This window comes from Barbus barbus (assembly GCF_936440315.1).
Source record: "Barbus barbus genome assembly, chromosome: 31".
Classification (NCBI taxonomy): Eukaryota; Metazoa; Chordata; class Actinopteri; order Cypriniformes; family Cyprinidae; genus Barbus; species Barbus barbus.
The window spans coordinates 21,040,383-21,056,836 of record NC_136759.1 but is presented as its reverse complement, the minus strand read 5'-3'; the positions used below and the strand labels follow the sequence as shown (position 1 = coordinate 21,056,836).

The window sequence follows — 16,454 nt, the reverse complement described above, 5'->3', positions numbered from 1 at the left end:
CTTTTTTCATTTCAAAAATTTAAGTATATATTCAGTAAACATATATTTATATATATATATATATATATATATATATATATATATATATATATATATATATATATATATATATATATATATATATATATATAAATTTTTTATTGCAAATTGAACTTTTTTTTAAATTCAAATCCAGTCTGCAACATTTACCTATTTACTTTGTATAACTTTACTACTTCGTTTCTGTCCTGTTTCTCATACTATCAATCAAATAGTATAATAAAAGTGACAAAAAGGTCAAATTATTATTGGATGCTGTTTGTTAATTCAAACATCTCTATTAAGGTCCTTGCACACGAGTCAGAAATTTTCATGTTTTTTTTTTTTCGTATTCGTCGTCCTTTCCTATCAAAATGCTTGCTAAGGATGTGAAAACGCAGTAAATCGAACCTGCTCAAATTGTTTTATGACACAGAAGTTTCGGAGGCAGTGTGTGAACGTGATTGACACAACGTGAGGACGTATTTATTTTTTAACATGCAAAAGAATTTCGGACTCAGTGTGCAAAGACCTTTACTATTGCTCATACTTTGGATTATGGGTTTTTCGAGGCTAATCAATTTACTCTACAATTACACCTGCAGTGGTAACATGCAGTTTTGCATCATTAAAATTAGTACAGCATTCAGTCTTGTTTTTTAGTGTCCCGTGATGTTTTTGTATAGAACTGGACAAATGGTAGTTGTTCCCCGTTTTTCCCCATTAAGAAATGCGACCAATCAAAAGCTATTCATCAACCAGCAAACGTTTCACCTGATGTGAATTGTGTGCTCATGTTGTTGATCTGCCGTTCTGTCAGGCCCTGGTGGGAGACAAAACTCTGGCCTTCTGGCTGATGGACAAGGATATGTACACCAACATGAGCGATTTGATTCCCATGAACTCCGTTATTGATCGGGGCATCCAGCTCCACAAGATGATCCGACTGCTTACCCACAGCCTGGGTGGAGAGGGCTACCTAAACTTCATGGGTGAGTCTTTACATTCATTTTTCTTTTTTTTTCTTTTTTTAACTGGTCCACATTTTGACATGCAGGATGTTGGTGGATTATCTTTGCACAATGTATAAAAAAAAAATGATAATAAAAAAACATAACATGAACACATAAAATATCTGTATTATATCACCTAAAAATTGTGATTTTTGACCTGTCCCACATCAGAGGTATTGAATTTACAAAATAATTAAAATATTACAATATCATTTGATATAATAATAACTCAAATAGTTATTATTTTTAATAGTCATGAGTAACTACAAACTTTTTTTTTTCCCCAACCTTGCTAGCCCTAGTTTTGTCTAAATATACACATCTGTCACTGCCATTTTTGCAGCTTGTTTTTTTTTGTATTATTATTTATTTATTTATTTATTTACACTCTTGGCTGATTGTTTTTTTTTTTTCTTCGTTTTATTTCATATTTTTTTGTTTTGTTTCACTTCGTTTTTGTTTTGCTTTGCTTTATTTTGCTTTATTTATTTATTTTTTTTGTTTTGTTTTATTTTCATGTTTTTGTTTTGCTTTGTTTTTTGTTTTGTTACTTTTTCATTTTGTTTAAATTTTTGCTTTGCTTTGTTTTAAATTTGTTGTATTTTTTTTTTTTATTTTGGTTTTTGTGTTCTTTTGTGTTTTGTTTTTTTGTCACACATGCCTTCAATTCTGAAACCTTCACTGTGTTTACATAGTACATTATACTATATAAACATTATATTGTGCATTGATGTTGCTTAGGTCGAATGGGCTATCGGGAAATGTTAACCAGCTGGATTAGCCTTTTTTAGGAATTGTTTTAGCAAGCTCACATTCAGATCTTGCTCCAATCTGGTATTTAATTCCACCTTCTCACATTTCCAATCACTATTGTCTATCATTAATAGCTCCATTTGGCTTGACACATCATCAGTTGATTCTTACAGCTATTTGTAATATTTATGAAGTGGTCATTATTACTGTAAGTGGTTGACCGTCAGCTTGGTCAATAATCAGCCCAAACAGTGTGCTAGCCCCACCTGCTGACCAGGTGCTGACGCTGTACTGCCACATTACATACATTAACTCTCCGCTTCTGTTTAAAAGAGACAGTGTTTTCCCCCAGCCAAGGCTATATTCATATCACACACACAACCTAAACCCCACAGATTAGCTTGTGTTTGTGAGCATATGGGCATACTCATCCATGATGATGTTATTGTTTACTGCTGTTCTTGTTCTGCCAATACCACTAACAGTAATGACAGCTACAGATGTGGACTGCCTGATGTAGACACTTTCTACTCTTCACTTGTAGTATATTTGTAAAAAGCTTTTGTCTGCTGACTGAAATTACTCTCCTAATGGTGCTGTGTCCCCGCTGAATATATATTTTTCTGTGAGTTAAGCCTCTGAAAGCCAAAGGCTAGAAGGAATGTAAAAGAGACAACAGGTATGTTTGCTCGCAAGAAAAACATACTTGGTTCAGCTCTCTAAAAGTTCCTCAGATGTGACGTGGAGCCGTCATACTGAGAGATGTAAAAAATATGACAATTTTTTATTTTTTATTTATTTATTTGTTTAGAATAAATAAAGTATAAGATCTCAAAAACATGACAGAATATTACTTTTATTTTATTTATTTGTTTAGTTATTTTATGTTTTATCAAGGAGATCTCAAAAACACAACTATTTTATATATATTTGACTTTTTTTTACTGTTTTTGCACTGTGTTTTATGCCAAAGAGATTTCAGAAACATGACTTTTTTTTATTTTACTTTACTTTAATACAGTCCAGGATGTAAAACAGAAACATGTAAAAGCGAATGCCCTCTATAGAGGACAAAATGAGACCCAGGATCGTTAAGATTGGACTTGAAATATTCCTCCCAATTAAACTTTTAGTGCAACAGGGATTAAGTACTATGCATTATCCAAATTTCTGACATGTTTATTCCTGAAATAATTAAAAGATAATTAAAAGGTTCAAATTAATCATCAAATTTTATGATCATTTTAGTTTTCTGTCTCACTTATTGTCTGTTCATTTTTTTAAGTAAAATAAATAAATAAATAAAGCCAAAGCGAGAAGACAAAAAAAGAGGTAAATACAGGACGACGTGTCATGTCAATGGATCAATGGCTGTGAAGTCATTTAGCCAGTGCAAAGCAAGAACAAATTGTTTGAGCAAGCAAATCAATTTGAGCTACCCTCAACTCGACGAAGCCATCTATTTATTCTCTAGTGGCAGAAGATGCTTGCAAACTAAAAGGCCACAAAGAGATGACGGCCATGTTTGCAATGCAGAAAGAAGATGAGCGCGGTGAGGCAGAGACTCGACATTATAACACACTCGCGAGGCGGCAATGAAATGGCTCAGTGGTTTCATCATTAAATCAGCAGGTGGAGAGTGAGATGAATGTACGCTTGACTTTCAGAGATGGAGAAAAACTTCTGGATCACCTTCAGAAGCGCAGAGCAATGACTGACACTATTCCGACTGCTCTTTTGATTAGTCACAACTGCTGCAAAATTCAGCTAAATTAACATTAAGATAAAACAACCTGCCCAAATCTACTATTTGAAAAAAAGCATTGAATGAACCCTTGTGAAAAAGAAGTGATTAATTGTATTTAATGTGCACTTGTAGTTCACTTCAGATCTTTTTCAAATCTCTTTAAAAACCTGTAGTTGCAGATAATATACAATTAGGAAAGGCCACTTAAACCTTTTAATATATTTAAAACGTACTAAATTGCAACTTCATTACAGATGTGTAATGGAAAATGTAAATACATGAAACGGGTTTCAATATAAATGACATTAGAGTATATTTTATTTTACCGTAAATGCTTGTCATTACATTCAATACACTTAATCCATATTTAAAATGAAACTAATGTTGCATGTAAAGAAGTTGCACTTAAGTGTGTCAAAAAGCACTAGAAAGTTCAGCTTAATATACTATAATGAAATTACTAACTCTAGATGGCACAGGCTGATAGGTTCAATCACATGATTATTCATCGGCTATTGATTGGTTTCAGCAGCCAATGAGTTTGCTGCTTATCATTCAAATACTTGGCTAGTGTTTGCTGTAGCAGTTGCAACGCACTTCAGAAGCCCTCCACCTCCCCCAGCTCCACCTGTATCATGCATGTTATACACAGGGGTTATTTATATGTGCAGCAGCAGTATTTCCTATATGCTCACAACAGCATGTTGTGGATGTATTGGCAGCAGCAAATCTCTGTCCTGCATTAAACAGTCTGTGTAAATGTGTCTAAATGACGCTTCTGTGCCACCGCTGCATTGCAAAGCCAAACATTGTTGATACTGATTTAATTTGATTGAAATTGATTAAATGTTAGAATTTGACAGAAAAGATAATGCATAAATTTAATTAGGTTAGAAAAATGTCCTTATAAAGGTTATTATAAAAAAGGTAAAAAATCAATTTAAACTTGGAAAAGGTCATTTATGTTACTGCTGCAAACTAACCACGGCTCAGAATATGAAGAATATCAAAAGCTGTGGTGTTCAGCAGCCCACAGCAGTCCTGGCAAGATACCTGCACAATAGCACACTCAGCAAAATATTGTTTAATTTTATTGTTTAATCATTATCATTACAGAAAATATCAAGATTTTATTTTCTTTTTCCCATTATTGCACACCCCTATTGACAATTCACAGGAAATTTAGCTTAAAGATTGCTAATGTGAACACACCTTAACACATAACCCAGAAAAATGAAAATATATAGATGTAGTTTTGTCAGATAATTAATATATTGCCTCTGTTTCTCCTAGACAGAGCTGGAACAGAGGAGAATAAATAAAAGAGACAGGCAAAAGTGCGAGATAGAGGAAGGAAATGAGTGTAATTGGACTTCATGACTATAGCAAGCTCCCAGTCAAAGTCATTTCCTTAACAAAGGTCTGTTGGCCTGTTTTGATATTTGTCATGATAAAGGCCCAAGTAACTGCATTTTCATTATAGGTTTATTTAACGTAAAGATTGGACTTGATTTCGGCTCTAAATGTGTGTTGTGTTTGTGTAAGATGAAGGGGAGGATAAACTAAACTGATCGGTCTCTGAAAACTGGGTTGTATGTGATTCAGCTATAGGTCATTGGGATTAATCCTGAATCAGATTTTAAAAGGATCATCTCATCTAGCTCAGTGTTTGCTTATGCTAATGGCTGCTCTCGTTTTCCATACAACCTTGTTTCAAGGGCAGCTCTCGACTATGGCTAGTGCTTTACATTGAAAGACCTGAAAGACTGTTTTCATTTGAAAAGGAGGAAATTGTCTCCTCTTTATAAAAAGTTGTCAGGTTCACTAAAATATACTAAAGTTATGTGCTTAAATCCAAACACAACTAAACCTGAATACGAAGTTCTTAGTAATTATTCATGATGAAATTTTGGCAACTGAAAATGCATAAAATAATTTTGGATGACCAAAGTCATTGACCAAATTGGTGACGCATAAATAGCGCTTCTCCAAAGGTGCATTTTGACTTTGTCAGTGTCTATTTCATACACGTAGTGTGGATAAGCATCACGAAGTAAACATCAGCTAAGACTGGGTTTTCAATATTATTTTCTCAGTTTTAATTAATATTTATTTTGACGAACCAATATATTTTATTTTGGATTGCATTTACATTGAAAGATGGATGGTGGAGTTGGGAATAACGCCAAACCGGAAGTCGGAAAACCAAGATGGATGTGTCCATTGTTACTAATACCTGTCCATAAAAACACATGAAAAGCAGTATTTTGCACACATAATGTTGAAATATCATGTCTACAGATACAGTTCAAAAGTTTACATACACCTTGCAGACCAAAATAGTAGGGATCATACAAAATGCATGTTTTTTTTTTTTTTTTTTTTTTTTTGTACTGACTCATATGCAACTATTACAGAAGGTTCAAACACTCACTGATGTTCCAGAAGGGAAAACGATGCATTAAGAGCCGGGGGTGAAAACTTTTGAACAGAATGAAGATGTGTAGATTTTTCTTATTTTGCCTAAATATCCTTTTTTTATTTTTTTTATTTAGTACTGCCCTTCAGAAGCTACAGAATATACTTACATGTTTCACAGAAGACAAAATAAGTTAGATTTACCCTGGCCTTCAAATTCACAAGTTTTTACCCCCCGACTCTTAATGCATTGTTTTTCCTTCTGGAGCATCAGTGAGAGTTTGAGCCTTCTGTAATAGTTGTATATGAGTCCCTCAGTTGTCCTCAGTGTGAAAAAAAAAAAAAAAAAAGGATCTCAAAATCATACAGTCATTGTTGGAAAGGGTTCAAATCCACAAAAATGCTGAAAAAGCATTTTTTTTTTTTTTTAAGCAGCAAGGCTCAATGCATGTTATCTAACCTCCATAGACTTATGTTCATAATTTGATTTTCTGTGGCTGAATTTAGTAGAGTTATGTACTTCCCTGTCTGTTTCTCTTAAATCAGCTCTGAAATTGAGCGGCTATATAACTTTGCACCATGGGGTGTTTTTTCAGCTCTATATCCAACTTTTAATCAAACGCTGACTTTGAAGCGCTTCACCATGACGAAGCAAACACTAAGCTTTGACTACACCTTCTGCTTCACTTCTAACTGTATTACACACTCTTTTCCCTGGCATTGAATTTCTCTGTGTGTGTCAATTGGGAATCTCAGCTGCCAGCGTGAGGCCAGTGCCACAATACATCTCTCCGGCTTCCATGGCTTTGCGGCTTCAAAGTATCAGACACTTTGAAGGGCCGCTGTTCACGTCTGACCACCTTTAAATGAGCTAATGGTGGTGTCATATTCCACCGTCGTGTCTATATGGCTCAAGATTTGTTTTTCTTACTGAAAGGCTACAAAAGTCTATACTAAATGGCTAACAGGAAATGAGCAAGCCATGAGTGTTTTTTTTGCTAGTTTATTTATTTTATTTTCATTTTTATTTGTTAAATTTATTCAGTGCATTAATTTGATCAACAGTAAAGATAATGTTGAAAAATATATTTATAATGTTGAAAAATATATATAAAAAAATCCAAAAACATTAAGCAACACAACTGTTTTCAGCATTGATATAAATAAGAGAGCCTATATAGATTTTTTTTTTTTTTCAAGCACATTTGCCCCCAAAATTGTCATAATTTTAATACAAAAATATAAACTCTCATTACTATTATACAAGAAAAAAAGGTTACTAATTGCATTTATTAATTTAATACAGTAAAGAAAATCATTCTGACCAACAACAACAGAATGAAAAAGAAAGAACAATAGATTTTTTTTGTAGATTTTATTATTTTTTAATTTGTTTACTTAAAATCATGTTTACATTTTTTATTTTCTTTGATTACACCAATGAAATGTTATAGTCTGTCCCTTATTTGCATTTTATCAGGCTACTGACAGTTGGGAAGGGGTTTAAATGTGCTTAACTGTCATATGACACCACCAAAAAGCTTAATGGCATTTAAAAAAATAAATTATTTAGAATTGTTGATGAAATATGATGTGGACATGTTCTTGACAGTTTTAGTGAGATTAGCCATCATTAATAGAAGGAACATCTGGCTTCATAATGAAGGATGTGAAGTACACCTCTCTGCACATCTGCTGTATGATTCCTGTTTTACTGAATAAACTCCAGATTTGCATCCATGAGAGAAACTAGTCCAAATCCTCTGGTAAAGCCATGCAGCAAACAGACAGGATTCTTCAGATGAAGTTGACTTTCTGCTTTGTGAAGTTTGTGGAAGTTTGCAGACTGCCGTCATCCTGTGTATGTTTCTTTGGGGAAACTGGGAGGATATTTCACCTGCTGTGATTTGTTATTGTTCTAATTCCCTGGTTATTTTCCCATTTCCATAATATCAGATTTTGAGTCATGGCTGTATCCTGGGATTAGACAGCGTTTGTGATCATCAGCACTCTTACTACACATGATTAGATAATGAGCATTTTTTATTTTTTATTTTTTTTTATTGATATTGTTGATAAGTTTTGGTAATTGAAACAAAGTTTGAATAAATTGTGTATATTAGATGAAAACTTAAGCTTTTAAAACGTCATCTTAAAATGCTGCCTTGACAATGAACTTAATTAGCTTAGTACAACTTAATGTTTAATACCAGAATTACTACAACTGAAATCAGAATAAAGATGAATATAAACATTTTTAAAACCTAAAAAAAGACAATTACATATAAAAAAATATAGCTGCAAGCAGCAATGACGGGGCCAAGCACATCAGCGGCAAAATTAGGAGCCAAGCATAGTCCGGAGCATCAGAACAACTGCAGAAATGAGTAATTGAGGCCATTTTAAGATTATTGCAGTCCAAATGAGTGAAAAAATAATTTAAAACTACCAGTAATTAGATTAGACTTTTAACCAACAGGTAGCACCGTTATCAAATCGATGTGGTGTTTTCTGTGTGAGGTGACAATGGCACACACGAAGTGTTTGGTGTCAATATGCCAAAGCATTGCAGAGATACGGCCTCAAGTGTCATTTTGGCATCATGTCTCAAATTCATTGTTGTTGTGGTATGTGGAAACTGTTTAGTCTATCAACACAAAATCCATAACTTTTTGTCAGCATGGTCTGAAGATGATATGATTCGATTTTGGCAAAAATCGGACCAACGGTCTAGGAGGAGTTAGAAAAGGAGGTTTTTGAAAGAAAATAAATATGGCTGCCTGGAAGATTGGCTGACTGTGGCTAAATTGGTATCACTGTTCTCAGCATGACCCAAGGAATCTATTAATACCAGTCTCATTACAATAGGCAAAATTCACAGAAAGCTATTAGCATTTATTTGACATTTCATCGCAACTTTTGATCACAAGGTGGCACTGTCTCAAAACATTTTGAGTACTTTCAGGTCATGGTCTCCATGGTACATATAAAGTTCCGTAATGGTACACCAATGCATTCGTAAAATATAGCATTTTTAATCATAATACCCCATTATAGTCAATGGCAATTTCATGTTTTGTTCAATTATAGCGCCACCAAAAGGCACAATCCCACCAATTTTTTTGTGTGTCCTTAGAGTGTGCCCATACATGTCAAATTTGGTGAAAATATCTCATTTTGTTTTGCAGTTATAGACATATTTGTGTGTAAGTAGATCAAAAATGACTGACTGTTGACTATGCATTTTTGTGCCACTTACTATCAAAATTTTGGCAATTGGGTATTAATTAGCAGCAATGATGGGGCCAAGCACATCAGTGGCAAAACAAGGAGCTAAGCATTGCACGGAGCATCAGACCTACTGCAGAAATGAGTAAATTAAGCCGTTTTAGGATTATTTTAGTCAAAACGTCTGAAAAATCATATATAAACCTCTAGTAATATGATTTATTGGCTTATAACGTTTGACCAACAGGTGGCGCTGTTATCAAGTCAATGTGGTGTGCTCTGTGTGAGTTGACATTGGCACACGCAAAGTTTGGTGTCAATATGCCAAAGCATTGCAGAGATACGGCATCAAGTGTCATTTTGGCATCATGCCTCAAATTCATTGTTGTGGTATGTGAAAATTGTTTTGTCTTTCAACATGAAATCCATAACTTTATGTCAGCATGGTCTGAAGATGATATGATTCTATTTTGGTGAAAATCGGACCAACGGTCTAGGAGGAGTTAGAAAAAGTAGGTTTTTAAAGAAAATCAAAAGGGCAGAGATGAAGTTTGGCTGACTATGGTAACATTGGTCTCACTGTTCTCAGCATGACCCAAGGAATCTATTAATACCAGTCTCATTACAATAGGCAAAATTTACAGAAAGATATAAGCATTTATTTGAAATTGCATTATGACTGTTTTAAAACTTTTTGAGTACTTTCAGGTCATGGTCTCCATGGTACATATAAAGTTCCGTAATGGTACACCAATGCATTCGTAAAATATAAGCATTTTTAATCCTAATACCCATTATAGTCAATGGCAATTTCATGTTTTGTTCAATTATAGCGCCACCAAGAGGCACAATCCCACTAAATTGTGTATGTGTCCTTAGAGTGTGCCCATACATATGTGTCAAATTTGGTTAAAATATCTAATTTTGTTTCGGAGTTATAGACAGATATGTGTGTAAGTAGATGAAAAATGACTGACTGTTGAGTTTGTTGCATTTTTGTGCCACAAAATTTTGGCAATTGGGCATTAGTGTATAGCCGGGACGCTATGTTTTCGAAGTTCCTATGGTGGTTTCGTGTCGATCGGAGTAACGGTTTCTAAGATATTGGCAAATGTTTTTTAAGCGCTAAAATGCAACGTAGCACAAACCATAAGGCTAAACCTGGCAAGTTTGGTATCGATGGACTCGGCAACGATTCAGGAGTCTAAAAAGGTGACTCCTGTGAAAATATGTCAACCCCACCCAAAGTTATAAGCATGTGAAAGTTTTATTTTACCACTAGGTGGCGCTGCATCGGAACTTCTCATGCTCCCTCAGGGCATCGTCCTGATGACCCATATCGATACGTTAACGATACGTTAATGTGTTCGTAAAATATAGCAGTTTACTACAAAATTCAACATGGCCGACGTCCAAAATGGCTGACATGGGAAACTTGGATATGGTTGGACTCGGCATGATGCACCGAATCTAAGTTTTGTGATTTTTGGTCAAACCATTCACAAGTTATAAGCAAAAATATGCATTTTTCATATCTCCTGACCACTAGGTGGCACAGTGCTGAAACACTGCAGGTCGCCTCAGGCCATGCTTGTTATAACACACAACAAGTTTCATCTCAATACGCCAAACCCTTGCGGAGATATAGCCTCAGATCTATTTTTGCGTGCTTTTCTGCAAATTTGTTAGTGTGGTATTGGACGAATCGACTTGAATTCCATAACTTTTTACCACCATGTTCTGTAGATGATCTGAGCCAATTTTGGTGAGAATCGGACAAATCGTCTAGGACGAGTTCGACAAAGTAGGTTTTACGAACAATTGAAGATAGCGAAAAAACTAAACCTTACGATTTGTGAATTTTGGACTTGATTCGACTTGGCTTGAGCCAAGGATTCAGAGAAAAGAATAATTTTCATTTTGTGGCTTACGGTTCAAACGTTATTAACATTTCAAAATTGAATTTTTGGACAAGTGGTGGCGCTAGAGAGTTTGAGTTAGAGACTCCAAATTTAGTGTGGTTACTATTGACAGTATCTTCTATCAGTGTGCCAACTTGTAAAACTTTCGCGCAATCAGTTCTATAGGCTGCCATAGACGCAATGGTGGAAGACACGGAAGAAGAAGAATAAGAACGCTAACAATAACAATAGGTGCCTGCACCTTCGGTGCTTGGCCCCTAATTACTAAAACTGAAAGTAAAACGGCAACATTTTTACAACCCTAAAATTTAAAAATCTAATATTATGTTATATTATATATTTAAAATATTAATATTCTACCACTTTAAATATATTAAATATTCAGTATTAAATATGCATTACATTTAACATGTAGTCATTTAGCAGATGCTTTTATTCAAAGCGACTTACAAATGAGGACAATAGAAGCAATCAAACCAAAAATGGTTAGTCTGATACAGTAAACGTAGCAAGTTTTTTTTTTTTTTTTTCTTATAATAATAAAAAGAAAATAGATAGAATAGAAAAAGAAGAGAGAACAATTCTATTTACTGAATATTTAATCTAAAAATAAAATGTAATGAGTAAACGTACTTGTTAAGCTGAATCTTATCTGTTGTATTTACAACAAATAGCTACATTTATTGTCTTTTTTTTTTTTTTACTATTACTTTTAAACAGGACTATGACACATGCATAATGGCTTAGAGCTTGATTGAAAGTTTTGTGAGCATATACAGCATTGGATCAGTGACCATCTCTAATCCTGACCTCAGACCATCCTCATCGTCACAGCACATGTTCTTCCTCTCTGTTTGCTTATGCTTTGACACTTCTTTTACAGCTGCATAATTTATTTCATTAGAAAAGTATGTCATTCCTTGTCCGTTCCACCTCATCTAGGCATCCATTTTTATTCCCATCTTCTTGTCTCCTTCTTTCTCGCTTTGAATAAACAACTTACCTCATCTCCATTGTTGTGCCTCTGTTCTCTTGCTTGTCAAAGCGCCTCCTCGGAATTCAATTACCCAACTGTTGTTTTATGATGTTGTCTTGTCAGCTGATGACGGATTCATTATCTCATCACTCCGCTTGACAAGACTGTCACAACGCTCTCTTTGCCTTATATTCCACTGCTCACGGTCGGCCTGCAAATGTATTCGCTTGCTCTCGTCTCCAGTCCTGCCTGTGATCTCCACTGCCATCTGCTCCGTGGCTGAGCTCATCCTGCCCTCAGACTGCTGGAAAACACTGAAACCCCGCCGTTGTGATCCTTTAAAAGACTCCATTGTGTTAAAAATATTTATGCACACAGCGGCAGAATGCGGTAGTCAGTTGTGTGTGTGTTGTTAAATGCAGCTCTGATCACATGCACTTTAGTTTAGGATATTTGTTGCTGTTAGTCACTAATGTTGGGACTGTCAACCTCTCCCAGGTTATGGAAAATGGCAGGGAAAAAAATAGACAGACAAACAGTATTTATATAAATAAATCAATAAATTTAAATCAATAAATAAAAAAATCACACCAAAAATATTGTGTATATGTATAATATGTAAGTATTTGTATATTGTATGTTATTTATATTATATTTTTTAATTAGCTTTTGTTATTAATATAATATAATATAAATATAAGGTTTTTTAATATTTCTATTTTTTGCTACAATTTGAGTTTTTCATTTAATGTTTATATTTATAAAATGGTTAAAAATACGTATTTAAATTCCAACCAGGCTATATACATATATATATTAGGGGTGTAACGGTTGACAAAATTCACAGTTCGGTTTGATACGATACAGTGGTGTCAGTTAGGTATGTTTTTCGATACAGTAAAAAGAAAGAAATGCCAGAGCAATTTCCTTGATTTTTACAAATTCTTTATTATATTAAAACTATTTTTTTAGTTTGAACAATGATGGATCTATACTTCTTAGGGAAAGGGAAGTGGTGTGTGGCCAAGCATGGTGAACATGGTAAATTATGTTTAGCAAAATTACTTTTTGAAGATAGTAATCTTTATACATTTTATAAAGTTTTATGTATTTTTATATATTTTTTTTTACCATTTCTAGTTTTTGCTACAATTTGACTTTTTCATTTAATGTTTATATTTATAAAATGGCTAAAAAAATATATATAAATTATTTATAGGATTTTTACAAATTTACCAGGCTTCCAAATAAATTAAATAAATAGAATATTACTCGCATTAAACCACCGATTTGAAAATGAAAGGAAGAAAATCTTTACATCTTTACTTACCATGACAATGTGATTTCATCAAGGAGTAAAGAATGTGGGTTAAAATATATTTAAAAGAAAATGTTAGAAAATATATTATTATTTATTGTTATGTAGTATATTTTAAATGTTATATAACAGTTTTATAGCTTGTCGTTGAAAGCTAAATAAAAGTTTATTTTGGACTTTAGAGATGGTTATATAAGGTATAATATAGGCCTTTACTTAAATCTGCTGGAAAGTCTTTGCAATTTTTCATATTTTATAGTGCTTTGAGAGACATAAAAAGTGGTACATCAAAAGGCAATCCTTTCTATTCCTGTTACTTAACCCTCAGACAAGGTCATTTTTTGTTTCATAATGCATTATTCAATACAATCTTTTCGTCTCCCAGTTCATTATGCATGTGTGTTTGTGGTTTCTCTCTGTTCTGTCACAAATGTTCTGAATAAAGGGTCTGTGGATTCATTTAGCCATTCATTCGTTTGTTAGAAAATAAACTTAAAAAAACACGCTCTGGGAATAGATCTTGAAGCTGTACACTTCTCTTGTCTTGGTTTGATAATGGCAGTGGGTTTGAAGTGAACATTCACTGCAGGAGGTGCTTTGAGAGGGAAAGGTTCGTTCAGGGTGAGGGCAGGTTACTTGGATGACTCTTTGCTCAGAGTCATCGTTCAGAGGGGATTTTAAACTCAGATTTGGTACTTTTTCAGAGGTGACCTTTGAAACATCAGAATTTTCAATTAAATGTTGAATGCGGATATCAGGAAGAAAAGGTCACTGTCAAACTCCCAAGAGTTTTTGGAGGAAAGGTTCTTTTTGGAGTAGAAAGCCTCTACTTGTACATAATACTGTTGTGTGTGTGTGTGTGTGGTTTCAGGTCTAGTGGTCGACCGATATATCGGCCGATATTTGACATTTTTCAAATATCGGCATCGGCCGATAAGTTTTTCTGTTTGGCCGATGCATTTTAGGCGGGACTTTTATTTTGATGGCGCTAATAACAGCAGCGCCTGAGCGTACAGTGCTCACATTCTCCCTCTTGTTCGTCAGCCGTCGTAGTGAACAGTTCTGTCTAATACGGCTAGAAGTATGTCTGAAGATAGAACTGTTAAACAAAGGGATTAAAATGTATACAAAAAGTATTAAAACAATTGCTTTTATATTATTAGTAATAGAAAGGCAAACATTATAATACTTTCTCGTTTGCCATCAGCATTCAGCAAATACACATTGATATCATTTAAACAAATCTTTGAATGGCTAATGAACATTTAATTCCACAAACCTTGCAAACTTAGTCGAATCCACTTGTGAGATCTTGTGAAGTGTGCATGTGTATCCTGCATGATCATGTGTTCTCTGCATGACTTTCGGTGCAAATTGAATGCTTTAAACATTAAATTTGTGATTTCAAATTGTGCTGCGCTTTATGCATTTGCCCACTGTCATATTCATGTCATTTTCACTGTGCTTTATGTAAATTGAGTGTTACCTTGGCTTTATTTGAAAAAATATGATTCCCACTGCACACAAACTTCCCAGAATACTGAGTTACAGTGTTTACTTCCCTTTTAATTATATTTTTATTAAATATTTATTTCTTTGTGAAAAATACTTTGTCATCTAAAGTATATGTATGTTTATTTTACAAATGTATTTTGTAATCCATTTTCAAACTATTTAAAATTTCTGAAATAATAATTAAAATAAATACAATTATATCGGCTTTATATCGGCCATCGGCCACCCTGCTTTCTAAAATATCGGCATCGGCATTAGCTGTCAAAAAACAATATCGGTCGACCACTAGTATACACTACGTTATAGGGACAAAATTATAAATCATACAGAATGAAGTGTAAATGTCTATGAAAATCTAAAAATTCCAGTAGTTTTGGGTTTAGGGTAAGGGGATAGAAAATACAGCTTGTACAGTATAATAACCATTATGGCTGTGGAACCTCACCATAAAACATGTAAATGTGTTTGTTTGTATGGCAGAGATTATATATTTTTTTTTTATTTGTCTCTCTTGCTCACCAAAGCCATTTTAATCAAAAATGTAACACATTCTTGTAATGCAAAGCTGAATTTTCAGCATCATTACGCCACTCTTCAGTGTCACATGATCCTGCAGAAATCCTGCGAATCAGAGGAATCCTGATTTATTTATTTATTTTTTTATATTAAAGCGAGAGTTCACTCAAAAATTAAAATTATCCCATGATTTACTCACCCTCAAGCCATCCTAGGTATATATGACTTTCTTCTTTCAGGCGAATCCAATCAGAGTTATATTAAAAAATGTCCTGGCTCTTCCAAGCTTTTAATGGCAGTGAATGGGTGTTGAGATTTTGAAGCTCAATAAAGTCCATGCATCCATCATAAAATGTGCTCCACTCGGCTCCAGGGGTTAATAAAGGCCTTCTGAAGTGAATGTATACATTACTGTAAGAATAATATCCATATGTCAATCTTTATAAACTGTAATATGTAGTTTTCAGGAACTGTTGTATGCACATTCACCAGAGAGTGGCATCTCAGCGGATGACATAGGACATAGGCGTAGCGTAAGCTCCAGAGGAAGTGAACATGGAAGCAAAGATGAGAGCGCAAAACAAAACACTGATTTGTACAAAACAAGGATTTGTCAAAAAAAAAATGTCAGAGGATTTCGCTATTAGCCAAGAGGAGACTTTTCCTTTGATGTAAAGAGAACTTGGTTCTAGCGAAACTAATATGTTTTACATATTAGTGCTACGCTTGCGTCTTACGTCATCCGCTGGAATGCCACTCTCTCGTGAACGCACATATGACAGTTAGCGGAAACTATTATGGTTTATAAAGTATTAAATATGGATATTTTTCTTACACAAATGGATCGATTTGATTCTGTAGGCCTTTATTAACCCCTGGAACCTTTATTAACCCCTGGAAGTATTTTTATGATGGATTTCTGCACTATATTTTACTCAACCGCCATTCACTGTCATTATAAAGCTTGGAAGAGCCAGGATATTTTTTTTATATAAATCCGATTGCATTTGTCTGAAAAAAGAAAGTCATA

At 34.1% G+C, this 16,454-nt stretch overlaps 1 protein-coding gene across 1 annotated transcript in view; it reads left to right on the top strand.

Moving 5' to 3' along the window:
• LOC306851571 (1,4-alpha-glucan-branching enzyme-like) overlaps positions 1-16,454 on the top strand; it is a 153,014-nt gene that overhangs the window by 91,825 nt on the left and 44,735 nt on the right. The window contains exon 12 of the mRNA XM_079387902.1: positions 839-1,010. Within this exon, the coding sequence (XP_079244028.1) occupies positions 839-1,010 (172 nt within the window). The remainder of the gene's footprint in view (positions 1-838; positions 1,011-16,454) is intronic.